At 51.6% G+C, this 27,874-nt stretch overlaps 6 protein-coding genes across 6 annotated transcripts; 3 read left to right on the top strand and 3 right to left on the bottom strand.

Annotated features, from left to right (window-relative positions):
• Window positions 1-132: 132 nt before the first annotated feature.
• Window positions 133-2,868, bottom strand: MgBLGl7 (putative beta-glucosidase; the record flags this gene model as incomplete). Its single annotated transcript, XM_003856642.2, has 8 exons — window positions 133-1,664; window positions 1,720-1,816; window positions 1,873-2,034; window positions 2,095-2,205; window positions 2,269-2,492; window positions 2,544-2,622; window positions 2,682-2,770; window positions 2,823-2,868. Coding segments are annotated over 8 exons (2,340 nt in total), but the record flags the coding sequence as incomplete, so codon positions are not given.
• A 1,058-nt stretch (window positions 2,869-3,926) lies between these two features.
• On the top strand, window positions 3,927-4,848 carry MYCGRDRAFT_13179 (uncharacterized protein; the record flags this gene model as incomplete). Its single annotated transcript, XM_003856952.1, has 2 exons — window positions 3,927-4,521; window positions 4,571-4,848. Coding segments are annotated over 2 exons (873 nt in total), but the record flags the coding sequence as incomplete, so codon positions are not given.
• Window positions 4,849-6,781: 1,933 nt separating this feature from the next.
• MYCGRDRAFT_102869 (uncharacterized protein) lies at window positions 6,782-7,353 on the top strand (the record flags this gene model as incomplete). Its single annotated transcript, XM_003856953.1, has 1 exon — window positions 6,782-7,353. The coding sequence occupies one exon, from the start codon at window positions 6,828-6,830 to the stop codon at window positions 7,137-7,139; it is 312 nt and encodes a 103-aa protein (XP_003857001.1).
• Window positions 7,354-7,666: 313 nt separating this feature from the next.
• Window positions 7,667-9,438, top strand: MYCGRDRAFT_98823 (uncharacterized protein; the record flags this gene model as incomplete). The annotated part of the gene is made up of 5 exons (XM_003856954.1): window positions 7,667-7,731; window positions 7,780-7,821; window positions 7,883-9,129; window positions 9,183-9,263; window positions 9,320-9,438. The coding sequence occupies 5 exons, from the start codon at window positions 7,667-7,669 to the stop codon at window positions 9,436-9,438; spliced, it is 1,554 nt and encodes a 517-aa protein (XP_003857002.1).
• A 515-nt stretch (window positions 9,439-9,953) lies between these two features.
• Window positions 9,954-17,624, bottom strand: MYCGRDRAFT_32133 (uncharacterized protein; the record flags this gene model as incomplete). Its single annotated transcript, XM_003856641.1, has 9 exons — window positions 9,954-12,923; window positions 12,983-15,171; window positions 15,373-16,024; window positions 16,082-16,267; window positions 16,321-16,515; window positions 16,571-16,896; window positions 16,968-17,109; window positions 17,167-17,206; window positions 17,308-17,624. The coding sequence occupies 9 exons, from the start codon at window positions 17,622-17,624 to the stop codon at window positions 9,954-9,956; spliced, it is 7,017 nt and encodes a 2,338-aa protein (XP_003856689.1).
• Window positions 17,625-20,898: 3,274 nt separating this feature from the next.
• MYCGRDRAFT_98822 (uncharacterized protein) lies at window positions 20,899-22,287 on the bottom strand (the record flags this gene model as incomplete). The annotated part of the gene is made up of 2 exons (XM_003856640.1): window positions 20,899-21,539; window positions 21,633-22,287. 2 exons carry the CDS (start codon window positions 22,285-22,287, stop codon window positions 20,965-20,967), a joined length of 1,230 nt encoding a protein of 409 aa, XP_003856688.1.
• Window positions 22,288-27,874: the final 5,587 nt, after the last annotated feature.

The raw sequence follows: 27,874 nt of genomic DNA, 5'->3' as shown, positions 1-27,874 counted from the left end.
CAGTGGCGTTGACTTGACGAAAGACTATACAGTAGGTATCTTGCAACCCGCGAGAGACTTTGTGGAGCGGACTGACCACCATCACCCTCTCCTACATCATTATCCGCATGGTCCTCCATCGAGATGGACTGCTTACACGCTGAACACAGCGGTACCTTGCACATCAAGCACACTCTTGCCCATCACGATTTCGTACTGGCCATCCTGGAGCATCCAGTCCTGCTTTTCCATACTCCACAAGCTGAGATCTCTCCTCTTGAGATCAAAAGTGTACTCTGCACTCTCTCCTGGCTGCAGCAGCTTCTTTTCGAAACCTCTCAATGCTCTTTCGACCCCACTACCAGGGATGTTGACGTAGAGCTGAGCAACTTCCGCGGCCGCTACCTCGCCCGTGTTGGTGACCGTCACGCAAGCGGTGGCGAGGACGTCGTACAGCGATGCCAAGCCGCCTTCTGGAGCTAGCGCGGACGATTTGGAGCCCGGTGGCGCCAGGTCGAAGCGGGCGTTCGGGACCTTCGAAACACTGAAGTTGGAGTAGCTGAAGTTGGTGTACGTCAAGCCATATCCGAATTCGAAGCGTGGGGAGATTCCTTCCTTCATGAATCGGCGGTAGTCGATGAAAACCCCTTCGGTGAAGTTGGATTGAGCGTACTGCGGGTCCTGTTCGGTCGGAAGATCTGGCCTCAGAAGAGATCCATAGTCGGCTTCGTCATGCGCCACGGTGTACGGCAACCTCCCGGACGGCGATTGACGACCGTACAGGAGCTCAACGAGGGCATCACCGCTGGCTGGACCAGGAGTGTGCCCGTAAAGAATGGCCGTGATGTTTTCGTGGTCGAAGAACCGGTCGACAAGACGAATGCCTGCGTTGTGGATGATCACCACGGTATTGGCACACTGGCTGGCAACGGCATCGACATAGTTGTCTGAGAACTCGTCTGCGAGAGTCGTTCGGTCGGCGGCTTCTGCGGCTTGCGCGTTGATGAGTACCAAGCAAACACCACTCCCGTCCTCTACCACCGGACTATCAGTCACCCTGGTGTCGTTGTACACCTTAGTCCCGTCAGACAAGGCTTGGCGAAGGAGAGCCTCATATGGACCAGATACGGTTGCTGGCAAGCAAGAGCCACTACCTCCACCCGCGATGAGTGTGCCATTGAGAGCGACGTCGGGAATCGTTGTTCCAATTGGGGCTGTAGCTGCAACAAGCTGCAAGTACGTAAGAGCCGAGAAGTTCTGGCCGGTGGTGAAGATCTGACTATTCGCCAGTCCGACGCCTCCGAGGCTCTGAGTCGGGTCTGCCGTGGAGCCAGCAACTGCGTCCCAGCCAAAGACCGACAGCACTGTTGGCTTGCTCAGCGGCAAGGCATTATTGACGTTCTTTACCAAGACGTGGCCCTCGACGGCTACTTGGAACGCGGCGGCAGCGCTTTCTGGCTGGCGAACATCTTGGTCATAATGATTCTCGAGCCCGACGAGCTCGGTCGTGGAGTATCTGTACCAGCTGGCTAGGATCCTCGTTGCCATGTCGTCGAGTCTGTCTGCCTTCAATGACCCATTGGACACTGCAGTCGACAAGGTGCCATTTCCCCAGTATCTGGGATCGGGCATGGCCATCTCCATCGTCTCGGCCGTAGCGATTCCCGCGTGCTGAGCGAACCAATCTGTCGTGAGGTCAGCACGAGACGCTGTCGGTCGGTGCACTTTTCCTGAACTTACCACTGACGACAAAGCCTTGGAATCCTAGCTCACCCTTGAGCAAGCCGTTCAGTGCGGCGCTATTCTGGCACGCATAGCTGTTATTGATCCTTTGGTACTGCAGTGCGTATCAGCTGTTGCACGTCTACCATCTCGAACAACTGATCAACTCACAGAGCACATGACACTGCCAACGCCGGCTCTGACAGCATCATACCAAGGCCACAGGTACAGCTCGTGCATTGTGCTGTCATCTATGTTCGCTGACACCGATGCGTTCAAAGTGTAGTTGCCATCGTCCAGGTATCCTACCAGAAAAGGGTTCCGTTGTGTTTCCTGCGTTGTCCACCATCAGCGAGTGACTTCTTGAGCTGACCCGATTTCACCACATCCTACCTGCTCGTTCCCGATGAAGTGCTTCGCGCAAGCCACTACGGACTCTTGCAACCCCTTGATGGTGAGTTCGACCAAAGCACCAGCCAGGAAGGGATCGTTCGAGAAGCCTTCCTAATGATGTCGCAAGACCGTCAGCTTTCCGAGCGAAACATTCTGCAGATCTTTACAGCGTACCCAATTCCTGCCGCCAGTGGCGATACGACCCAATGGTCCGAGCACTGGCGCAAGGGCGACGTCGACGCCCTTTGCCTTGAATTCTTTGCCCATCTGCTGACCACGCCAGTACGCAAGACCCCGGTTCCAGGTCGCGCCAACACTGAGCTGAGCCGGGAAGCCGTTGGCGCGGGTTTCGTTCTCTGCAACAGGTCCCTTCACGCCGGCAGGACCGTCGTTGAGACCTGCAAGATGTCAGCATCGTACGTGAGTCATGGGGCTGAATGGCCACTGACAGATTCCTGGAAATCCCAGTCGCTCGACAGTACCAGTGAAGCCGGAACAGCCCCTGGTCGAGAGAACTGGTGTGGTGACCTATGACTTTCGTCAGCTTGGTGATTTGTCTGAGTATCGGCTCGAGCGATGCGACCAACATTGTTCTTCTCTTCGTTCGTCATTTGCGCAACAAGAGCTTGAGCTTTGCCATACGCTTCAGCCCAATCACCAGCTCCACTTCCTTTGGCTGCCAGACGTCAGCTCGTATCAAGCAACGCACTCGGCCCTGAACGACATACGTGATGGGTAGACGGGTGGCGAGCCACCATACGAGTAGAACAGCTCGGCCTGAGTTCGCTTCTGCTCGTCGATTCCTGGAGCGGAGAGAGCTTGTTGGAGGCCCTCGGAAGTCGCATTGGCGCCGCTCACCAGGAGACCCGCCGCTGCTGTAGCCAGTGCTTCATCAGGGACGAGACCGATGGCGAACAGGACATCTGCAAGTCTTTGAGTCGCCTCAGACTGTGCTGTTGTTGTGAGCAAGCGACAAGCGAGTGTCGCTAGGAGCCAGCGTGTGGAGACCATGCTGGGTTGAAAGAATCGATATGCGGTAATGGCATTCAGCGCGGGGACTGGGCAGTCACTATATGTCCAGCCAACACATGCCACACGGCATACACAACGAGCTAACCTCCGCCTCCACTCTATGGTTCCACCGACGCAATTGTGTCGAAAATGCTCGAGCCGTTGATGCATCTGCGGGGTGTCGAGTGCGGAGTTCGACGCCCCCAGAATTGACTTCGAAAATTCGTTCCCAAAGAGGAAAGACAGAAACGAGTGCGAAACTTTAAATTTTGCATTTGGTGAGGTGAATGAGAGATTCTCGTAGCGAACATTCGTTGACCTTTGCAGCAATGACCTCGCACCCAAACATAACGCCACGGACTCTACCAATCTACTCGGTGCCTCGGTCTGACAGCGGTGTGGTCGGCAAGACGAACGATGTCCAGTTTTGTCGTACGTCGACTTCCGAATGGAGCGACGCTTTTACGAGAAGCGTCACAGATTGACACTCTCGTGAAGTTGTGTAATACGAACCTGGTCGCCAAAGATCTGGCTGTCTTGTCCATAAGTAATGGAGAGGCTCCCTGCACAAAACAACAATCTCGTTCCAATCTCTCCACAACTCTCTTGCTCTATGTTCAATATGATGACCTTCCGCAAGATGTGTGCGCTGGCAATTCGGCTGGCTACAGCCTTTGCAGCTCCTTCAGTCGATGCACCAACAGTGGACCTTGGCTATGCCAAGTACTACGGCAACAGCAATACTACTCTTGGGTGGGCACAAGCTATCCTTTCCAAAAGCAGACATTGCTAATACAAGCTCGTCGTATAGACTCAAGACTTTCTTCGGCATACCTTATGCTGAGCCACCGATCGGAGACCTTCGTTGGAGGGCACCAGTACCGCTTTCCCGCAACTCAACTGTCAAGAGCACCGAAGCCATCAACGCTACAACTGTTGGACCCCAGTGCGTACAGGGCAGATCCGCCTGGCTTCCGCAGACAGATGCACCAGATCCAGCCAGCGAGGATTGTCTGTTGATCAACGTCTGGGCTCCCCTGAATCCTGTTGCGGACTACCTGCCAGTCGTTGTCAATCTTCATGGTGGAGGCTTCATTGCTGGAAATGGTTCTCAAGAGCCGGGTCAGAATCTCGTGCCCTATTCCAACGGAGCTATTGTCTACCTATCCGTCCAATATCGTCTCGGAGCTTACGGATTCTTGCCTGGTTCTGCGATTCGAGACGGCGGCGTCCTTAATGCTGGTCTTCTCGATCAGAGGCTTGCCCTTGAGTGGGTCCAGCAGAACATCCACGCATTCGGCGGAGATCCGAAACAAGTCACCATTTGGGGAGGAAGTGCTGGAGGCGCATCCGTACTATATCAGCTTACATGGAAGGGTGGCGAGACTAATCCGCCTTTCAGGAGTGCGATCCCTGGTTAGTTGTCCCTGCTGCTTCCTGGTCGTCCAACACTGACCCAATGCAGAGTACCTTGCCGTATCTTCCTTCAAGAATGAGACAACTCAAGAAGCGATGTACAACACTCTCCTCAACGCAGCGAACTGCACCTCGTTGGACTGTCTGCGAGGGAAGACATTCGAAGAGCTGAGGAATGTGACTCAACAATCGTACCTCGACGCATTCGATGCTGGACTTTATGGTTACGGAGACTCATACTACCAGCCAGTGGTCGATGGGTCGTTCATCAGGGACGTTCCATCGCAACAATTGGCGCATGGAAATTTCTCAAGAGTGCCAATCCTCGTGGATACAGACGAGTTCGAAGGTGTGTGCGCATCAATCAACGCTGTATTCTTACATGCTGACCGCAACTTCAGGCATTGGCTTCACAAACTTCTCTGTCAAAACGGCCAACGATGTGAAGAGAGAGTTCAATCGTTTCTTCTTGAACGCCACACCAGAGTTCCTCGATGGCCTTCTTGATCTCTATCCCCTCAGTGAGTTCGGCGAGGCATGGCTCGACTCAAACAACCTCTTCCAAAGCCCAGTATACGAATTCGGTCTGGTTCCACTCATCGCTCAATACGGAGCCATCCTGGAGAAGAACAACACAGCAGGCTGGGCGAACCAAGCGATCCTCGGCGACTTCTACATCCACTGCCCGGCTCGATACGTGGCTTCGGCGGCATTCAACCAGTCTTTGAAAGTGCCCATCTGGAAGTTGCGGTTCAACGCAGGCTACTTCGCTCACGCAGCCGTCGGCCGGTATATACTAGGACCAACGGAGAGTCCGCTGATCTTCAACAAGACTCTGAGCTACATTATGAAGGACTGGTACCTGTCGTTCGTCATCAACCAGGATCCGAACTTCCCGCTGCCTACTCGTGACAATTCGAGTCGGCCGTGGTTTCCACAGTATGGAGCTGAGAGTACTGTCGTCCATGTCAATGAAACGTCGATCAGCTATATCGCGGATCCGGACGACTCGGCGCGCTGTGAATATTTCCAGGCGAACGTTGAAATCACCCAGAATTGAGGTTGCACGGTCGACCGAAGGAGGCAGAGGCACATTGCACGTCTTAAGGGGTGCGGGCAGTCATAAGCTTTTGAAATTCTTCTTGAAGCTCGCGTCAGTCGTTTGTCGGCGGGATGTGGCACCGAAAAGGGAGGCTGTGAACATCGGTCAGGTCCGCCAGTTGCCGGCACGCCGCTTTAGGCCTCATCTTCGACAGCGTCCCAAGTCGACACTGCATCTCGGTCCGTCGCTCATCGATGGCTTGTTGGCGCTGAAATGCTATCACTTCCACTCCTACGGTTCATTGTTGACTCTGTGTTAAGTGACAGATTCGGAGACGATGACACCTCGTCTGGCTTGGAGGATTTTACCACAACCCGGTTGCAACGTCGTGTACGGAAAGTACAAAGATTTTTGTGCATGCGAGGGAGTTGAGGCATTTACGACCTGGCCGTGAACGGACACGATACTCTCATTCGTTCAGCCGGCCCGGCCGTACTTCCTGGATATATGCATGCTATCCGCTGCGCACGATCAGGTGCGCGCTAAGAGCTTCGCCACGATTCCGGCTTCGAGGACTGTAGGGCGTACCAGGGAAGCCAATCAAGAGGTATAATCCTTGGACATCGTACAATGTCAGTCCTAAGAGGCCCTACTCGAGACTCAAAATCTTCGAATCGAAGAACACCGTTGAACCGAATGGCAGACTTTGCGTTGGGATGCTGTCTCACGGAATCCTTTGCCGCAAGATCCAGACTGCACTTCTTCGAGGCCAGCATCTTTGCCAGACTTCAGCGTCTGCCCTGCACACGTGTATGGTCTTGTTCAGAGATGGTAGTCCAATCCCACGGGATACGCTGTTTTTGCATCGGCATGAAAATCATGCGGCGAGCTAGGGAAATGGGCGCAGCAAGACTCAGGGGCGACCAAAGAGCGATGAGGCCGAGCGGCTGTTCTCGGGTGAATGTCCTGCGGCAAGCAATCGACAAAGCAAGATAAAAGCCCATGAGGACATCTCCTTCTCTCTCTCGACCCACTAACCTTCAGCAATCGAACTCCAGCCAACACAACACACTACCTGGCCAATGCCATATAAGACGCGCGCCGCCAGAAATCATGAAGTTCTTCAGCACCCTCGTCGCTCTCTTTCTCGCCGCAATGGTTTCGGCCCAGTGCAGCAGCAACTGCTTGTGCAAGGAGAATGGCGTCGACTGTACCTTGGCTGCCAGGGGCAAAGACTGTGACGTAGCGTGTCCATCCTTCGGTTATGCATCAGGCCCTTGCGGCAAATATGGCAGTACTCCCGGTTGCACCTAATCAGTGTGCTTCCCATCATTTTCGATGCAGACATCTCGTCCAGGCTGACAGAAGCGCGTTAGATTCGAGAAAACTCCCCCCGAACCTGGTGGTCGGCAATCCTGGATCCAGAAGATGCGTGTCCTCAAACGATAATGGAGGAGAGCCCAGCTGGAGGAGGCGGAGCGTTCAAGACTGTACTCAGTCTCTTTGCCGGCTTTGTGTCTGGCACAGCTTGTCGCATCTTTGGCCAACAAGACGCTCGAACGTACATGACCGATGAACTGTGGCCTCTGTACGCCCTGACCTGATCACGAGTTTCTGTTCCTGGTCCATAAAAGAGCATCAGATTTCGTCTGTGTACGATCGAGGCGGCAGGCGCGGCTTGCTCAAAGGCTTCAGGCTTCGCCACGAAGTCTGCTTGAGCCTTGGACGTCCTATCAAGCCACTTCCAGACATAATCACCTCCAATTATGTCGTTTCGTTCGACTAAGGCCGACTGGTTCCGGTTGTTGTTTGCAATGTTCAAGATTCTCTGTCGAGAAGAGGCAACAGAGGGCCAGCGAAATCCACATAAAAATATCATGCTGTGATATACTGCATCGTGATGTTAAATTCCGCCACAATGCCTGGACTTTAGGCGAACGGCGAAGATAGGTCGTCCTTATCTTGACTTCACTTTCATGTTGACGCTCGATCGACTGGCTATCGAGAGAACATTCGAGTTATTTTTCTGACTCGCTGTGATACATAAGTGCCGAGCAGACTAGCCCAAGACTGCCGTCGAGATAGCATCAGGAGCTGCACAACATGAGCTCCGAGACGTACTTCTTATGGACCAATGGACAAGACAAGACGGGAAGTGACAATGAGCTGTGAGGCAGTATACCGTTGTCATACTGAGATCAGGCTGACAGAGAAAGGATACCCATCGAAAACCCTGCAACCGGAGAGGTCTTCGCACAGTCAGTATCCTCCTGCTCTGCTTCAATGACGACCAAGCTCAGCTGATCCGTCTAATCTAAGTTGCCATGCTGCTTCTTTCTGGGATGTCGAGTATACCGTACAACTCGCCCATCGGACCTTCAAAGCCGGCATCTGGTCTCGTGCAGACAGGCACAAACGAGCCGATGTCCTGGAGTCCATTGCAACCCATCTTTCGACTCAGCTACCAGCTCTCATAGCCCTCGAAGTCCAGCAGACCGGCCGTGTAATCCGGGAGATGAACGCCCAAGTTCCATCGCTCTTGAAATGGTTCAAGTACTACGCCGCTTTGATTCGGACAGAAGAACGTGCAGTCCTGCCCACGACTGGAAAGCTGCACAACTGGGTCGATCGAAAGCCGCTGGGCGTGGTTGTGCAGATCACGCCGTTCAATCACCCGCTGTTAATTGCCGTTAAGAAGATTGCGCCAGCACTCGCAGCGGGTAATTCAGTCATTCTGAAGCCATCGGAGATGACTCCGCTCACGTCATTGCTGCTCGGGGAGATCATGAAAGATGCCGGGCTACCGGATGGTGTCTTTTCGGTGCTACCAGGATATGGTGCAACGACTGGCAAAGCTCTCGTCTCGCATCCGTTAGTGAAGAGCGTTGATGTTACAGGTGGCACGCCGTCCGGTAGAGCCATTGGAGCCATCGCAGGAGGCAACCTCGCTGCTTTCACCGCAGAGCTGGGAGGTAAAGCTCCTGTGATTGTGACCAAAGAAGCAGACATCGAGCTTGCAGTCAATGGCGTTACCTTTGCAGCTTTCGTTGCAAGCGGGCAGACATGCATAGCGGCGACGAGGATCATTGCTGACGAAAAAATCTACGACGACTTCCTTTCGAGGCTAGCGACGAAAACAAAGGCAATTGAACACAGAATGGGAGCACCCACAAATCCAGCATCGATGATGGGTGGTCTCATTTCCGCGAAGCAGTTGGCCGGCGTGGAAGTTCTGGTGGATGATGCCAAGCACAGTGGAGCCAGAGTCGTCACAGGAGGAAATCGCATGACTGGAAGCTCGCCGCTCGATGGTTTCGACCTGAGCAAAGGATATTTCTATCAGCCTACGATTCTTGCAAGCAGCGACGAAACGGATATAACGAGCTTGCGAATCTGGAGGGAGGAGGCTTTCGGCCCAGTGCTCGTTGTCACGGCGTATGAGACTGAGGAACAAGCCTTGACGCTCGCAAACGACAGCGAATTTGGACTGGGCGCTGGGATATGGACGAAGGATCTGTCACAAGCGTATCGATTGTCAGAGGGCATTGAGTCGGGGATCTGCTGGGGTATGTATGGACTGCTTCCATCTCAAATTTGCATGCTGATTAAGGTTCTAAAGTCAACACACATCACCGCAACGATCCAAGCAGTCCTTGGGGCGGAATAGGGAGTTCAGGCGTTGGAAGTGAGAATGGCATTGGTGGGATTATCGTTGTTCATTTGGATTTGACTGAGGCTGACAGTACTTCATCGCAGATGCCTATCATGCTTACACCACAACGAAGAGCACGATCATCAACTATGCATCAGCGGAGGAAGCGCGGGCGAATGAAGATTGGTTCCGTGAAGATGCTGGTGAGGTTCGATATGGATGATTTGCTTGATCAAATGCAATTCTCCTGGGCTCGATCGCCGGTTCTTGCATCCGCCTTGGGCAAGATATTTGCACAGTCAACGGCTACTTTGAGCGCATGTGCTCTTATGTTCGAGGGCCGAGAAAGTCATCAGCGCAAGGAAAGAACCAAGTATCTTACTAGTAGGGGCAGGATACCGGGAATGGTAAGACCCAGATTAGATGATTCACCATGGCCGTTAAGTTGCCATGACGGATATCATAAGGGACGACCTATCAGACCAGCACACTTGACGGTATTATTCGCAACATAGGTAAGTATACGGGACTGACAGAGTGCAGTACCGGAAATTGATGCGGATCGATGAGTTGCAGTGTAGATAACTTGGTTTGGTTGACAAGAGATTAATTGGTCTATCGTGTAGTATGCTAATCATGAGTTCAAAAGCAATAGTCTATATGGTATCCTCCCAATCAAATGAATGACTCCGAACACCCTGCTCTGAAACAAACGCTCCCAAACAAAAGGAAAATCTATCAAGGCTTTTGCAGCTGCTCCTTCCTGTACACCTTGAAGAAGCCCACACAAAGCAACAATTGTAAGATCAGACCGACCCAGAACCAGGGTTGCAGAATCGCCTCAAGACCACCGCTGATATCCGGCGAGATGAGTCCGGGTCCAATTCTGTTCGGTGCTACCGCTCGTGCCAGAATGGTCACTGCGGCACCGATGACTTGACAGCCCGTCACTGTAAATGCGACATGCGAGCGAGTCAGCGTGCTCAGGAGGATCATACCAAGACCGACGCCTTGCAGTGAATCCAGAACTCCGAGCCACAACCACACTGATCTCGAAGCGAAGACGCTCGAGATGAAAGTCCCGCCAGCCCACGGTAACCACAAGCCCAGCCCACTGGTTCCCCACCAGATCTGCACGAAGCGCGGCGCGCCCAGTCCAATGGCGAAGACGGGCATCAACCACGTATGCGCTCGGGAGTAGTAGCCAAGGATCCAGAGTGATACGCCCCAAACGCCGATAAAGAATCCCATGGCCAGGAGGAAGATCTGCCAGTTGGGCACATGGCTGCTGCTGAACAAGAACGTCCAGTTTCGACCGTAGGGTGCACTCATGAAGAAGTTTTGAACCAAGACCATGACGCCGAACATGATAACGACCTTCCTCCGAATGATGGACGAGTAGAACGCGGGCGTATCGCCGGGACTTTGTCGGTAGTATGCCGGTAGGCCGAAGTATAGGATGAGTCCAATGGCCCAGAGAAGCGCGGCGATGGGTAGTGCGACTGCGGTGATCTTCCAGGTTCCTGCGAAGCCATCGCCAACGCTTGTAACGTGGCCCAGAGTAGACTGGTGAGTGATGACTCGTCCCCAGTACCAGAGTGCCACGACCCAGACTTGCTGTGTTCCTTGAATCATGCAAGCACGGAACACCCAGTTGTGCACCCTTCCACCAGCATCATCGCCAAAGTTGAGAGCGAAGTACAGCGAGCCAGAACTGGAAGCGACAGCGTAGCATCCTGTTCCGACGTTCTGGATCCAGTTGGCTCCGTTGTAACCGGCGTAGTGCGCGATGCCAATGAAAAAGAAGGCCAGACCATAGAACAGGAAGGGCAGGGAGAGAGCGTAGTGAGAAGAGAGACGTCGGTACATGATCCACCAGCCAATGGAGGTGGCCAGGTAGATGGAGGCGATGGCGTAGAGTTTTCCTGCTGGCTGGCCCACCTCTCCGGTCAGGAGGGTAATTTGATAGGAATTAGCGCTGATCACTTGCGCAAGTGCAAGCAAGAAGCTGTACAAAGGCCAAGTTCCAAGGCGGATTTGCATCCAGTTGCGGAGGCCTCGTGGGGGAGTATAACCGGGCGCGAGTTGGTACTCGCCGTTGGTAGGAAGGGGCGACCCGTTCATTTCCAAATCCGAATCCGAGTCAAAGAGCTCCGTGATTACAGGAGACACATTGACTGAGACTGTGCGTTTGTTCCAAATCGACAGATTGGTTTCGCTCTTGTTCCTTCCCAGTCTGGCATTGCGAACGTTTGAAGCCCAGTCCTTCTCGGACTTGAGAAGATACTCCTCGATGCAGTTGGATGTCTCCGAGTTCTTGCCGTTGAGATTCTCGAGCATCTTCTCAAACTTCTTGAAGAAGGTGCCATTGCTGTCCGTGAAGAAAGGATCGACTTCCTGCAGATTGTAATCAGTCTTCTCTCCGACGACCTTTTCCATGGAAAGTTCAGTAGGCAGACGAGAGATACGTCGGCTACTCTCAGTGCGAGGAAGAGGACTCAGACTGCTCATATTGGACGTGGAGTAGCGTGCTGGAGCAGGTATTGGCGGCAGATCTGGAACGATGTCTCCGCCAGGATGTCCACGAACGTCGTCCTCATCGGAGACCTCAAGCGAGGAGACCTGAGAAGTGGAGGAATACCGTCTCGACCTGCTTGACATATTCAGGCCATCCTCTTCAGAAGCGGTCTGGAATTCGAAGTCGAAGGATTGGCGCCGCGAAGCTGCAGCACTCGCCGGCGGGCTAAGGCTGGTTTCGGAAGACAAGGATGGCTCTGATGGCAAGGAGGGCTCCGATGGTACCAGGGTCGATGCCGTCGACGACGAGCCCATCGACTTCCTGTTGCGTATCTTGTCGTGCATCCTGATAGCTTTCGACTGAAGCTCGTCGAGTTCTTTGCGCCATTGCGCGACCGGGAATCGCTGCTTAGCCGAAATTGCGCGCATCTTCGCTCGTGTCTCGAACGACGAAGCCATGGCCTCGCGGATGGCGCCTTTGAACTGATTGAGCATGTGCGAAGTTGAAGTACTCTCGACGGTAAACCACCATCCAGGCATCTGTCCTAGTCCACCGACTCGAGCACCGACGCCGAGAGCACCCTTTCTTCCGAACTCGACGGCAACGAGGCCGAAAGGCTCGTCTCTGGACGGAATGAGGGCAAACTCTGCGCCAGTGAAAACGCAAGGCGGTAATTGTGTAAAGACAGGCTTGGAGCAGACCCGCCCGGGATACTTCTCCATCAGCTTGTCCAGTTTTAGAGCAGCAAACTTTCCGTAGAGATCGATTACCGGTCCGATGGTAATAAGCTGTACATTCGGGTTCTTCTCCAGGATGCTAGGGAATGCATCTGCGATGAGATCAACACCCTTCTGCATACTCCAGCGGCCCACAAAGACGAAGAGCTCAGCGTTCGGATTGATCTCGAGGCCGGCCCATTCCTGTGCCTCGACACGGAGCTGGAGTCGACTCTGCTCCCACTCGGCGTCGACGGTGATGTCCGCAGGAGTGTCGCTGGGCTCTTCGATGGCTCCAAGATCCGACGGGTCGGGGTTTTGCAAAGCCTTGACTTCGCCGAGACCCCAGAAGATGGAGTAGCGAGCATGTGACCTCTTTCCGTACTTGGTCGACACACCGACCGCACCAAAACCTTCTTGATGCAATCGTAATAACGATGCACCGGCGTGCAGTAAGTTGAAAACTTGTCCAAACTAGATTCAAAAGTTAGCACAAAGCAAAGCCAGATTAGGCATTTTGAGAAATACCTTACCTGAACATATTTCGTCACAGTATCAACGGGCAAGTTGAACACCATGCAGATTTCCTCCTTCTCGGCAGATTTCCGCATCGGCCACAGACCTTGAAATTCGGCGTTGTGAAGCGATAGACAGACCGGGATCGTTCTCGGCAGAAGGTACAAAGGAGCGACTGTGCCATGGTAATCGTTGATATGGTAAATGTCGACCTCCGGGAAGCGCTGAATGGCCTGTGCAATGCACTGGTTCCAAGCGCTGTAGTAGATGGCGGACTCCATGTCGTCCATGCGGGCAGGGTATGGCTCAGCCTTTGTCTGTTTCCTGAAGACCGGCGCATCCAATAGGACGTAGGTGATGTTCTTCACGGTGTGGTATTGCACGTTGACGGTGTAAGTGGAGCCGAGGATGGTGACATTCATGGGTGGTGCCTCTTCGTCGATCGGATAGTCGATGCCACCGACACAAGGAACAACCCAGATGAGATTGGGAACGTTGTTGCCCATCAGTTGGGACATGACTCCAAGTCCACCGATCTTGATCTTGATGTTCCAGTCATCGATGTTGTACTCCATGGTAGCGATCAGCACGGTCCGCTGATTTTCGAGAGAGTTCTCAAGGCTGGGTTTTGCGACCTCCTGCAGGAATCGTTCCGATGAGGGCGTCCTACGATGGAAAAGCTTTCTGAGCGGTTTCCTGATGGCGACAGGTAGAACGCTGCGGATCTTTTCAGTAGCGCCGATCTTGTTGAATTTGACCTTGTAGAAACCGAGGACAAAGACCCAAGCGGACAGCGCAGCAGTAATTAACGGCACAGTCCAGAGGAGAACGTAAAGAGTGAGCTGGTGCCACATGTTGCCGGTCGGAATCAGTGCGAAGCGCATGTTCCCGTCGTTCACGGCGATCTTCCACGCAAGATGTGGCTTGGGCGGCGGCATCGTGATGTTGAGCACCAACTTAGCCAGCGAGGATGGCGGCAGACGGTCGAGGACCGAGTCTCCGTCGATATCTCCCAGGACAATGGTCTGATCGGGTTGGCCATCTGGATTCATGCCCCAGACGTTGAGCTGGGCGACAGAGCCAGAGGCACTCCACTCGGTCATCCAGGGGATGCTCCACTCGCCGTCGTTCGACAATTTGAAAGTGTTGTCAAGCCCCGCGTCGTATCCATATGAGTTGTACGGTCCGTTCAAGAACAAGTTTGGAAGTCTTCGCGGCTTGCTGTCAAGATCGGCCTGCTGAACGTGGTCGCTCGAGCCACGGAAGCGGCTGAAGTACTCAACACGGACGTGCTCGCCCTTCCAAGCCTGCTTCTTCGTTCCCGACCAGGGTTGCTTCTCGACCTCGGTCATACCTCCGGTGTATGGCGTCCAATCCGAGAAGCTAGTTCCAAAGTTGGTCGAATACCTGAAAAGATCCGCGCCAGCCGCCGAGTGGTTGAGCATGAGCTTGTCATCGGAAGCCTGCACAAGCAGTGTCGAGGAGTAGTTGGCTGTTCGGGTGAAAACGATGGGGTTGTTGGGCTGACCCACACGTATAAGAAAGTGGTCCCTTGACTTGGTCAACTGGCTTCCGCTCAGAGTCTTGACGACGGGAACAGTGAGACGATGAACGCCGTCCTCAACATTCCTCAGTTTCGCCGACCAGAACCAGGCAGATGGAATGCCCGCAACCAAAGTCGAGTTCTCCGGATTGGCAATGGCGCCGCACTTGATGGTGTCCCGATCAACCGTGGGTCGGATATCGCCATTGTCTGTTGAGGATTCGAATGTAATGCTTCGGGTCACATTGTTACAATCCATGGACTGGGAAAATTCCAGCTGGACCTCCACTCGCTTGTCGCGGGTGGACAGTATTGACGCATCGTGACCGGGAGAGAATTTGGTGATCACCGGCTCTGGACCAACCCAGTCGCTGGCTGGGACGTATGCCGCGAATCCAAAGGGTGGCACCTCGAGTTCGCGAAGGCATCCGTTTGGCTCGGTCGAGTTGCTGATATAAAGAGTCTGGGTGGAGTTGATCAGAGTGTGCTCGTCGTAAGGATGAAACAGGTTCTTGATCTTCGTGCCGGCCGGGTATGGGGAGATCAAGGCAGTCGTGTTCAGATCGGTGGCGTTGTCACTGCAGTTGAACTCGAAGCGCTTGGTCTCGTTCAGATTCGTGAAGATGAGCCAGATTGGCAAGTTAGCGTTCCTGTTGGCAATCGCTGAGTCTGTGGTGTTGTCCGTGGTCGTGATCGTAGTATTTTCTCCGCTTGTAAAGATGGTTGTGTTTCCTTTGCTAGTTGCAACCGTTGCGTTTCCTCCAAGGGCATCTACCATTACATCGATAGCGTCCTCGCTGGTCTCATCGCTGGTCGTAGTGACCGTTGTGTTTGCTTGAGTATTCTTGTTCAGATCCTGGACACCTACGAATGTCGAGCGCATGACAGACCACAAGCCAGTGTCAGTCACAACACCACTGGAACCCCTGTAGACCATGCCCTCGGTCATGTTGGACAATTGTTGCAGGAAGAATCCATCGTTCAAGACGGGGTACACTTCGCGAAGGTGGTACATTCGGCGCAAGATATTGCGGACCGGCGCAGATGGATCGCGGTGATCTTGACTGACAGTGTCATCGTTGCAGCCATTTCTGGCCGCCTCGAGAGGCATCTGATAGTATTGTGTGGAGTCCAAGCCGTAGCATCCGTGAGTTTGCCAAGCTGTTGCCGCAGACAAAGGCTGTCTGCCAAACATGTAGTTTGAGTTGGTGCTGTCCAAGACGTAAAATGCTTGCTCTTCACCCCAGAGGAGTTTCGGGATACCCGGCATAAGTAGAGTGGTGATGAAGTGGCCGACGATCTGGCGATGGAGACCTTGACGAATGGCTGGCCAGCGGAAGACATCTTGGTTCGTTACGCCGTACATGTGACGCGGGTCGAAGTCTCCGGTGTTGGCGTTGGTCATATCGTTGGTGAGAAGCAAGGTGTTCCACATGTCGACCCAGTTGCGTGGAGCATCGTAACCAGCTTCGAGGTTACCGTCCATGCCCAAGAATCGAGTGAGTGTGCGATAGATCTATCCAAAGTTAGCCAAGGTCCTCCATTGGCCAGATGAAACGAGGCAAGAACTTACGGTATAATGGAAGGCACCCGAGTCCATGGCGCTTTCCTGTTCCGCTCGGAGAAAATATTGGTGCGAGGAGTTGTGCTTAAGGGTAACCGCTTGAGTGAGGTTCTCGGGCAACTGATCCGGTTGACGACCACGTCCAACGTAGATGCTGGCAAACGTGTTGCCGCCGGTGATTTCACCAGTGATGTACTGTCCCACAAGTCAGCTCAGGACTGCAAGTTCCAGATGTGTAGCACACTCACAAAGTTCTGCTTTCCATGCCTCCTGGCGCATTCTCTGAAAGATGCGCTCATGGCGGCGATCGCATCCGGGGTGCCCTGAGTAGCTTTATCGTAGCGGAAACCGTCAATGTCCAACTGGGCGATCAACATGCAGTAGAAGTTCTCCAGCTTCGCGCGAACCGGTGGGTGCCATTCTCGGAGACGATCTTGGACGGACTGTACAAATTGCTTGTCAGCGCATATACCCAGGCATTGGATCTAAACCACTTACAGCGAACTTGGTGATCTGACGACGCCAGTCAGGGTAGACCCCGAAAGCTTCGGTGTCACCATACTGATCGAAGTCAGAATCGTAGCAACCGACCAGTTGGTCGCGAATAGGCTGATCAATCGGATAGCCAGTCTCGTTCCAGAAACGTGGGTAAGTGCAGGTCTCGTTGTAGGTGTTGCCAAAGTCGAAGTCCAAATATCTGCGGTCCGTCTTCCACTGCGCACGATGCTCTTTCACGGTGAATGGGGTGGAGGTGTTCAAGTAGCCTTCGAAACCAATGAGATCGCCGAGCGTAGCAATGGTGTTGTCGAGGACCACTCGCATGCCTAATGCGGTGAATACTGTTAAGAGTGTGTTCTTTGAAGCTTTTGTGAAGCGGATTGAATGGATTGCTTACCTCGCTTGTGAATTTCCATAACGGCTCGACGCCATGTTTCGAGCGTACCGAAATGCGGTTCGAGGAGAGTCAGATCGATGGGAGAGTATTGATCGTAGCCCCAAGGTTGGTTCATAAATGGCGAGCCTGCAATGTACAATGCCTGAAAAAAGTTTAGTTGACGTTACAGTTGCAAACAGCTGCCAACGGCTGAGCTCACTTTGATGCCCATCCCGGAAAGGTAGTCAAGAGTGTCAATACTATTTATGCATTAGTATGTTGCTGACACGGCCAATTCACTGCCAGCAGCTAGCCTATGCTCTGCGATGCTTGTGCAGCTTTCAGCTCTTTCATTACTTACAGGCCTTGAAGATCTCCGCCGTGACGCATCTGGTTGGAATTCGGATCTCTTTCGAAAGCTGTGCCATTGATCTCATCGTTGTATGGATCTCCGTTGACGAATCGATCGAGGAAAAGGGTATAGAATGGCATTCGCCAGTTCTCCGGCGAAGGTGTGTAATCCGCCGCATCCTCGTGCCAGTATCCCCAATACTCCAGTGGGTTCTCGGTGAACTGATTCTGGTTCAGGTTGTACTCGGTGTACTCTGGATCATATCTGTAGGCAGGAACGACCCCGAGCAGGATCAAAAAGACCGCCACAACCCGTTGTGCGAACATCATTGCGAGTGAATGTCCACAACTGATGTTGGTGAGCACCTGGGCGACGAACGCCTGTCAACTCTGTCGAGAAGAGCTCGAGCTGAAGCTGTCGCGACTGAACAAACAATGAACAAACAATGATGAAACCAAAAAAAATTGCGGGCGACGCGACCTACATGGCAAAAGCTCTGGAGACCTGGCAGATAGCTCTCCACTCTCGTCGATCGTTGCGCAAGCGCCATGCATGAGATCTGATGGTATCCTTCGCGAAGACTTCTCAAAGAACGCATGTGCTCGGGCCAGGTACATCTTCCCAACGAGTTAACAGAGCATACGCTTGCGGACGGCTGGCTCTAGAGCCCGCGCACGACTCTTGCCGCATGGAGATGGGATGACAGATCGATATGGCAAGAGATAATCCTGCACGTGGCGCTTACCTGCGTAAGACGTCGGATGAGGCGAAGCTTTTCGGGACTATCAGCGGGATATCCACTTGGAGCCTCAATGCTCATGCAGCATTGCAGATAGCGTTGCCGCAAGGGTTTCCGACTGGTTGCTGAGCTAGAATGCAGATACCACATTGGGAAGCGGGCCTAGCATATCATGCGGAGCTTGGCCTCGAGGATCGGTTGGGCGGTATATGGCTGGACCGAACTTCTTTGGGGCCAGACACGAATGCGGAAGCTTCTTGGCGAGTTCAACATCGTACCAAAATGACTGCAGCGATGTCTGCTCAGAGGTCTGAGCATTCCAGACCAGGCGGCAATGACTCCTGTGTTCGCGCTGCGTAGATTGGAGTGACCCGAGGCAAGGTTCGTGCCAGACATGCGGAGCGTGCTGGCTGGAGTCAGCGCGAAGTCGTAGCGCTGAAGACTCAGGAGAGTTCAGTCGGAGGTCGGCATCGTCTAGAGTGGTGGAATTCGCCTTCGTCAGGACTCAGTTGAGGTACCAGAAGCGCTCATCTCCATGCTCCCACCGCTTTTGTAGAAAGGAGTTCAGCCGATAGATGATACAGCCCGAAGCCCGGGCGCGCCAGGCGGCGAATGATAACCCGGCGGCATGCTGAAGCGAAGGAGGTTCGATAATGCTGGCGCCGACGACGTATACCTCCGGCAGCGATATAACGAAATCCACTGTCCAAGCATAGGTGGATGCAGGATGTGGAGTTTGAGCTTCGCAGAGGGAGACGTGTAGTCTGAACTCTGTATGTCGCGGGAGGCGTCGGGAGGCGGCGAAGGGTTAAGTGCGATGTTGGGACGTCCGATTTCCGTCCTTGCATGTGGGCTTGGTCCTAACTCAATCGAGACAATACACTCCAAAATGCGTTGGTGCACACAGGCCCAGCTGATGACTCGTGAACGGCGGTGGGCTTGCCGTCGTCCTTTCCACACTGTTTCGTCGCTGCTGCGTATCGTCCGATCTGCAACAGCACCGTTAGTTCTGGCCTCAATCCGGCATAGGGCTTCAGCAAAACGTCAATCCTGGCCTCCATGTGCCAAAGCATGGCGCGCTCATCTCTCGATTCATGCACAGCAAATTACATAGCAATAGCAATGTTCATCTTGGAATGATGTGAAAGACCAATCTCCGAGCGCCCACGCTGCAGACCATGTGGCAGTGAGACTGTCTCACGGCTTTTTGTCGAGGGACATTCTTACCGGGTACTTGGGTACTCGAATAGTTCGTGGCATGGGTAAACGATTTTCGGTCTCGGAGCCGAGCGGTGAACGCCTCGTCCAAATCCAAATCCATTGAGGATTGAGCCAGGCGTTGTACAGCACAGCAAGCCTTGCATGCGCTGGCCGAGCGAGGAGTCGTGGCGGCGTGCACCGAATACTCCATTACCGTCATGGACTTCTCCGGGTTGCATTCGCGATAGAGAGGCTGTCCGTCGTGCGAGTGCTGTAGCCGTGGGCATAGCAGGGGTCCATAGTAGTAGAGCTGGAGAATAGTCCGAACTGGTTCAGGGAAACCATCTCGATGGCTTTTCTCACCAGCGAAGGTTCCTCCAGTCCAATCCCCAAAGCAGGCGTGGGGCCAAGAAGACGGGACGTTTCGACGGTTGTGAACCGGTCCGCCAAAAGCCGGACACTTGATAGCGAACCTTAACCTCCGCCTTGCAGAGCTCTGGCTGCTTAATTCGATCTCTGCGATCGCGATCGAATATAGTGTAGTGTACATGCCAGATCGGGCCCGCCTGCGTGCATGTGCTTCTTTCGGCATCGGCTACACGTGTTAGTCGTGACTGGATCTGGAGCGAAGCGTCGAAGCCTGATGGAGTTCTCACTGCTCATCAACACCAAGTGCGGCTCGGCCTCGTAGTGATCGCCTGCAAGAGCTCTCCTTGAGGGCAAGACAGCCCTCTTAGTGCATGAGGTCGTGATAGTCCCTCAAAGATATATCAGCCCGTCAGCCTGCTAGCGGACCATGAGAAAAATGTCTCAGACCCTCCTCGAGGATGAGTCGCCTCGCAGTGAGACCGGAGAAATACGAATCTGGTGCTGACCCCAAGCTCCGAAAGGGTCCCCACTTTTCAATGCTCCGAAGGGGACAGCATCGAAGCTTGCACGTTGTCTCAGCCTCAAATTGCAACGACCTCCGCACATCTGAGAGCCGTTGCCATCGTGCACCGTTCTGCTTGAGAACGTTTTGTGGCATGGCCACATGGCGTGCCAGGACAGGACCGTTATCACGATCAACGCTCTGTGGGTGAGAAAGCTTACCTCCACGTCGTCAGTGTGCATGCTGATGGCGCGAGGGTACTAAATGTAAGTACAGACGCTCAACAAGTGCAGCCGAACCGGACAGCTGCATGAACTCGATCCTTACCGAAACCAATATTGCAACTCCTCGTCGGGCTTGTGCAATTCCTCGTCAGGCTTGTGCTTTCATGTACAGGCGGCTCGCGTGCCGGCGGTGTGGCGCGAATTTTCGGGAGCTCGATCGACTTCGCAGGACAGCTTGAGCACAGAACTTATGCTTTGTACGATCGCTTATCGTCAGGCATGTACTTGCTGGAAGTCTGGATCTGGGACGTCGTTCGATGATATTGAGCACTCACAGCTTGACAAGTTGACAGCTTCTGGTTCTGAGAAAGGAACTTGGAAGAGGCAGAGAATGGACGGAGCGGCACGACGGGAGTCGGTACGGGAGAGGTACGTTACTAAGCAGATACTTTGCCTCAGGCAGCAGCACCTTCTTTCGAAGGATAAAGCTCTGTCAGGTCCCGACGTCAATGATGATCTATTGTGATCTATTTGTCTGGAGGGGGCCAATTCAACGGCTACAGCACGATTCACAGTTCCTGAAGACTGCGCTATGTCGAACCCATTGGTCAAATCCCCAATCCATCCCGAGCTCACAACTTCCACCCTCTCTTCTTTGCTTGGATCGTCTCCTGACGGACCGCCAAATCCGCAATGATCTCCTCTGATCCTCCGCCAACAACCATCATCCTCAGATCTCGACTCATTTGCTCTACAACCGCTCCCGGTCCACCTCTCTGATACCCAGCTCCGCCCAAAACCTGCTGTGCCTCCCGATTTGCCAGTTCCTGGATCCTACCCGCTTGCACCTTGGCCAACGCAATCCTGCCCGCGACATCAGGATCCTGGAACCCAAGCGGAGACTGCTGCACCGCGTACGCGATCTGCTCCAACCATGCCCAGTGCGACTCGACATATCGTGCGATGGTGGCGAACTTTGCGGCGATGATTTGATTGGAGATCAAGGGCTTGCCGAACGTCTCGCGCTTGTTGGCATAGTCGAAAGCCACGGCGAGACAGGTCCGTGCTTTGCGGTTGGAGGAGACCGACATGATGAAGCGCTCGCGGTTGAAGTTCACCATGATGACCTTGAAGCCTTGGTTCTCCTTTCCGAGCAGGTTCTCCACTGGGACATGAACGTCATCCAGCTCGACCAGGGATGCACCTCCTGCGTGCTGGCCGCTGTTCGGAATCCGGCGGAGACTGACGCCCTTGGAGTCCAGCGGTACCACCACGACGGAGATGCCTCCCATGCCTTTACCACCAGTCCGGACCGCGGTCGTCATATGCGTGGCCCAGGGTGCGCCAGTGATCCACTTCTTGTATCCGTTGATAACGTAGAACTTTCCATCTTTGGTCTTGGTCGCCGTGGTCTGTATATTCGCAACGTCGGAACCTCCGCTCGGCTCTGTAATGCCCAGACAAAAGCTCGTCTCCCAGCTGAACAGACCAGGCAACCACTTCCTCTTCTGCTCGTCCGTGCCGTGATGGATGACCGGAGGAATACCGATTACTGATCCTCCTCCCAATCCTGACATCACGCCACCTTCCACTCTTGATGTCTCGTCCGTCTGTACGAGCAGATGGAACACATCAAGCTTGTCAAGAGGAATGCCAGCCGGATATGGGATGCCTTCTGGTCGGTATTTCATAGGCACATCGGAGAAGGCAAAGCCGGACTTGGCCCAGTCGAGTTGGACAGACCGTGGCGCCTCGCCCTTCTCTTCCCAAGCGAGATGTTCGGGGATGATGTTTGTGTCGATGTACTTGCGGATCGTCTTTCGTAGTTCACGATGCGAGTCCTTGTAATATGGACTTGCCACACCTTGAGACCAGGCCGGTTCACTCCATGGAGCGGGATTACCGAATGTGTTGGTGGGAGTTTTGGGAGCTGTTTCCGGAATTCCTTGAGGCATCCCCACCTTTTGTCGTTGTTGTGTCATGCTTATGGAATGTGTCTTCTGAATGATGCCTGCGGTCCTAATCGATGTTCGATGACCAAGAGGCTCGTCTGCTAAGTCGCCGGCTTCAAGCTAGTAGATACAACGGCTCCGATGCTTCAGTATTTTAGGTCTCTGACAGCCGAGCTGGGAAAGAGATAATGATTCAGGAAAGGGTTCAACACAATACATACATGAAGACCAGATGAAGTCGGATCAGAGGTGGAGTCGACATCTCAGCTAGCCGAGCCTCGGTCTAGCTCGGCCACCGATTTAGTCAGCAGAAATGAGGGGCGACGACTCTGTTTCTCGTACGTCGAGTTGTACGAGCATGACTTTGATTAAGGTATTCTTGGGTCTCCCTGTCTCTACCTCCTATGTGAAGCGCAGATCAGCCAGCCTTTGTGTGTATTTGAACAAGCAGCGCAGTGGTGGATGGAAGGGGACTGGCGCACTCCTGCACCGCCCACGAAGTGGCGTTGAAGATTTTCAGACCGAATTGGACTTCCTCCTTTCATTTTCCCTTGCTATGGATTCACTCGGACTATCCTTCCGTGTGTCTTCGGATGTCAAGGTCACGTCCATCGACTTCAGTAAGTGAGATGGAGACAGCAGACAGCAAAGCCATCCACAAGCTATTGCGTGGATACCAAGAAAGTGAGCGAACAGTGCGAAAAGAGGTCGCATAACCTTTGGAGTCTGGACCGTACGCGCAAAGGGGTGCTTACGTTGACCACTACATTTTCCCTTTGGGCAATTCACGACAGCTGTGAAAATGCGTTGGAATCGGCAGTGTCGGTATCGTCTCCATGTTGCTTCCTGCTTCACAGTCCTACGATCAAAAGACGGTCATGGAGATCGTCGCGAGGATATTTGTACCGCATGATCGCACTGGAACGTGCATCACATCTGCTGGATGGCGCGACCCGCGACGGATTGGCCCACGTGTCGGCACGGGGATGTGATCGGCATCGGATTGAGCATGGGGTTATTACGAACGCCCGTTCGCAGGGATATTGGTCTGGAGCGTGGACTAATGCGTGGGTGTAGCTGACCTCACAGCGCTAAAATCTCGGTAAATCCGCGCTAAACGCGGGTAACATCCGTACTTAGATGCAAAGATTTTTACTGTGAGCCGAGCTTCCCGAGATCCTTACTGTTACATTAACATTATTACCGACATCGTACATTCTATTACCTACATTGCAATATGGCGGCATAGCGTCCTTATAATCTATTTCTTGTCTCTCGAAACCTACAGAACCCTACGGCCTATTAGGTTATCGAGCAACAATAAGCCGCGGCATTATAAGACTTCGGCAGGTAGGTAGAAGGGGTCGCAAATGTAACTTAACGTTATAGCTAATATTACCCTAGACATTATCTATAAGGTTACGCGCGACATTATAGCTAATTTCGATAAATAGGGACGTCGAATCCTATACTACCTCTCCGAACGTACATGTGCCTTTAAGATTGAACATTACGTTCTAATTCCCGAATATCTAAGAACCGCACCGCATAGCATCGCCTATATTATCGATATATAAGCAATCCCGGAGATCCGACTAGCTACAGACAAGATTATCCTAAAGGAGATCTAGGGCGCGGTATAGACATTATCGATAAGCTCGGCGATAGGGTTAGGGGTAACCTCACAGTTGATGCTATCGCTAACATCGCCAGATCTAATATGCGAACAAGCGGATTAAAGGTCCGCATATGTCGACAAGCCCTTTCCTTAGAAACGCTCGTGTCCTTCGACTTGTAAAACAGTGCAGTAGTATTAAACACTACGAGCATATCGTACTAGAGGTTATTAATCGATTCTACTCGAATGCAGACGAGCAAGAGTGGATGTAATACCGAGCTATCCGTAACCGACAGGGTGCTGCCGTACATAAGGCTATAGATAACCGCGCACGTGCTAACATCGAATTTACTGCGATTTACAACTGTTTTTAAAACTCCCGTGTATGCACGCCTTATCTAGCGACCTGTATGATAATTTTCCGATAGGATATAACACCGGTAAGATTATCTATACTGTCCCGGCTAATGTTATAGCTAAGCACCTAGATGTTATTACAGAACGTTCTTAACTACTTTAGCGCTTCTATCTAGTATATCTACTACGACTACTATACGGCACCTCTGTATATACATAAGTGGTTTGCGCCGAACGGTCACTTTAGTCTTAATTAATTCGACGAGCTCTTTAACAATCCTTATGCTGTTACACTACCGGCAGACGAGTGCTATGCCTATAAGGGCAACTAGTGCCGGAGATTTATATGCGGTAAGCTTATTAACTAGGTTATCGATTACATTATGTATAAGGACATCGCTATTATTACTAATAGCGTTACTTATAACAACACCGCCGACCTTAGTAGCGACCTTGCTAATAAGATTATAGGAAAGTATTATCCTACCGGTGTTAGCTAATTTGTTTAACAACGAGTGCTATGTTAAGCAAAATTTACATAGCTAGTGCTACTCGACTTTAACAGAACTCTAACGATAATTCTCGTTGCGGAAGGGATATATAACTATCCTTTAAATAGCCCGAATAAGCTGCCTACGCAGATCCGGAACGAGATCTAGAATGTTTTGCTTAGGACAAGGGACCTAACCTTGATAACAAGTATAGCATTATCGGCGAGATCATGTGTGGCATTATAGCTAACATTATTAGACAAATTCAGAGTTAACCCTCTCGTAAAGGCGTGGATTAAGTTACACAATGTCGAAACACTAGAGGATGTTTATAATGCTTTAAACTGCAATAATATCGTAGGCAGCATAATCCGTAAGATAAAGGTCCTTACATAGCCGGGTAGCCGGTCGGTGCAAACCCTGCACTAGGTTTGGATAGTAGAGCAGGAAAAGCCAGCCGATAAGGTAAGATTAACCGTAATATTATGTATAACCTTATCCCCTAGCTCACGGGTAACCTTAGCAATACCTCCGCGACATCTAGTATAGCGATAACCTCGAGCAATAGATCGTTGTGTGTATGTTCGACGATTAAGCTTAGATCTAGGCTAGTTTAACCGCTTTCGAGATCGATATAACGTTTAAACGTCTCGAACATCGCATTACCCAAGATAACGAGGTGCTCTTTATATGCGAAGGCGAAAGCAACTATAGTAAGATAACCTATAGCCTTATGCATAACCTCGGTAATAATGTTACCTATAAGGTTACTAATTCTTTTCTAGTTTTCCCTCTTTGTCGCGTATATGGAAACTTCCGTAGGGACCAATTCTGGCGACGGCTATTCTATCGTGTCTTCGATATACTTGCCCGGGTCCTTAGTAAGGAGCGGATTTATTAGCGGCATATCCACGGCCGGGGCTTTGCGTGTGTTAAGAGCGACTAGTCCGGAGAGCAACATTTAGGTAGGTAATGTTAAGGATACCTTCGCTAATAATCCTTTCTATAATCCTATCTATAACCTCAGCCGTAAGCTTATCCTTTAGTACCGTCCTAATATAATAGTAGGACTTAGTTAATACCTCGAGGATATTAAACTCCCTAGTTAAAACCTCGCTGGAGACTAGCGAGAACATCTACGAGATGTTCTTATAATATGCCGTGTTCACTTCTTTCGCAATATCGACGAGAAGTTCGGCAAGAACCCAGCCCTTCGGGAAGCTGTTAGCTAGATAAAGTTACTTACGACAGCAGTAACATAGGAAGAGTATTAGGGATTAGTACATACTTTGCGGGGTAGGTAACGTTACTAATAGCCTTACCGATAACCTCGTGGCTAACATTAAGCAGCATACCCGGATCCTGAAGTCGCAAATTAGGCACAGAACAAGGACAATAAGTATGTTGCGTATAGTATCTCTAGCTACTTTACCCGTGTTCCGAGGGAGGTATAGCTTAGCGAACGCCCTAATACGAACTCTAATAAGCAATCGGGGTAGGTAGGCTAGTTCTTAGGGAAAGGTAACGTTATGCCTAATATTAGTAGTAATAACATGCGTAATCTTATACTAACTCCTTCCTAGGATGTAACCTCGTCCTTGCTTATAAGAATAGGAAGTTAATTAATGCTCGGGCTGTTAGCTAATAGGGAGGGCGAGCTAAGTATAGACAATAGACGTACTAAAAGGATCCCTCGGCACAGAAGCGGGTAGAGAAAAACCTGCGACGTCTTAGTAAGGTTATCGCTGATATTAAGGGTAACAACATCGCTAACATGGCTAGCGTTAAAACGCGAAAAGAAGTGGGAACAAGAGCAGGCCGAACGTCGTCGCCTTCGAGTCGCCGCATAGAGGAACGGTAGTAATAACGACGATAACGACAGCGGCGATAATACGGACGACCGTACAGAACAATAACGTACGCGGGCGCAACGACGAAGAGACAACCCTGAAGTTAGACATCTAGATAATATTAGCGATAATAACAGCGGTAATAATATAGATAACCCCCCACCCCCTAATCCTAACAATGTAGCTATAAGGTAGTTAGAGAATGTTCAAAACAGTTCGCGAGTCTATAAAGAGGGGCGTAGACGGGGTCGTTCGCGGGGTCGTGGACGAGGGAAAGCATTAAGCGCGAGCTCATTACGGACACTATAGTCGACACCACGGTCTAGTCGGACATTAGCATCGATTCCTTCGGCTTCTACAAGGCAGACTCCTACCTCTATCGGCCCTAATCCTCCCTAACTAAGGTATATTATTACCGGTAATATTACGGATGTTACTATAGCTAACATTAGGTCTCTAGCACTTCTACAGACACCGAATATAGGGACAATATGCTAGCTTATAAGCGTGTACGTAATGCGGTAAATGAATCGCGGATTCGGGTACTTCTAGAAGGAGGGCCAGATCTAGGACTACTGCGTCTATAATGTTATCTATAGCAACATAGATGACATTATCGTTAAGATCACCCGCGATGTTAGACTCCTTAGTCCGGTTCCCCTTTCTTATGTCGACTAATAGGGTCAGGGTTATTAGGGATAAAAACGCTATTCTAGTTAACATTGCAGTATAAGAGCTATTTATTATATATGTCGAGCGATATATCTAGTATATTAATAGCTGTATAGTATATAAACGCTACTCTAGTATATATAATAATAGATTAGGCTATAAGCGTAGTTTAAGCATTATTTAACGTCTACGAGATAGATATACTAGATTAACGCGTATATAGTATATATATAAGCACTATCCTAGTATATATTAGGCTACGAGCGTAGTTTAGGGACTATATACCGTTATATATAAACGCTATCCTAGTATATATAATATGTTAGGCTATACGCTTAGTTTTAAGACTATTTATCGTCTACGAGATGGATATACTAGACTAACGCGTATATAACTATATGTATACACGCGACCCTAATATACAATAGGCTACGAGCTAGCTTAATAAGTATCTCTCGTCTATAAGATAGACATACTAGATTAACCCGCATATAGTAGTATATATATAAACACTATTCTAGTATTTATTAGGCTACGAGCATAGTTTAATAACTATTATCTATATATATAAAATAGATATAGATAATTAACGCGTATAGAGC

The sequence above is a fragment of the Zymoseptoria tritici genome, chromosome 1 (assembly GCF_000219625.1).
Source record: "Zymoseptoria tritici IPO323 chromosome 1, whole genome shotgun sequence".
Classification (NCBI taxonomy): Eukaryota; Fungi; Ascomycota; class Dothideomycetes; order Mycosphaerellales; family Mycosphaerellaceae; genus Zymoseptoria; species Zymoseptoria tritici.
This window is presented reverse-complemented; position numbering and strand designations above follow the sequence as displayed.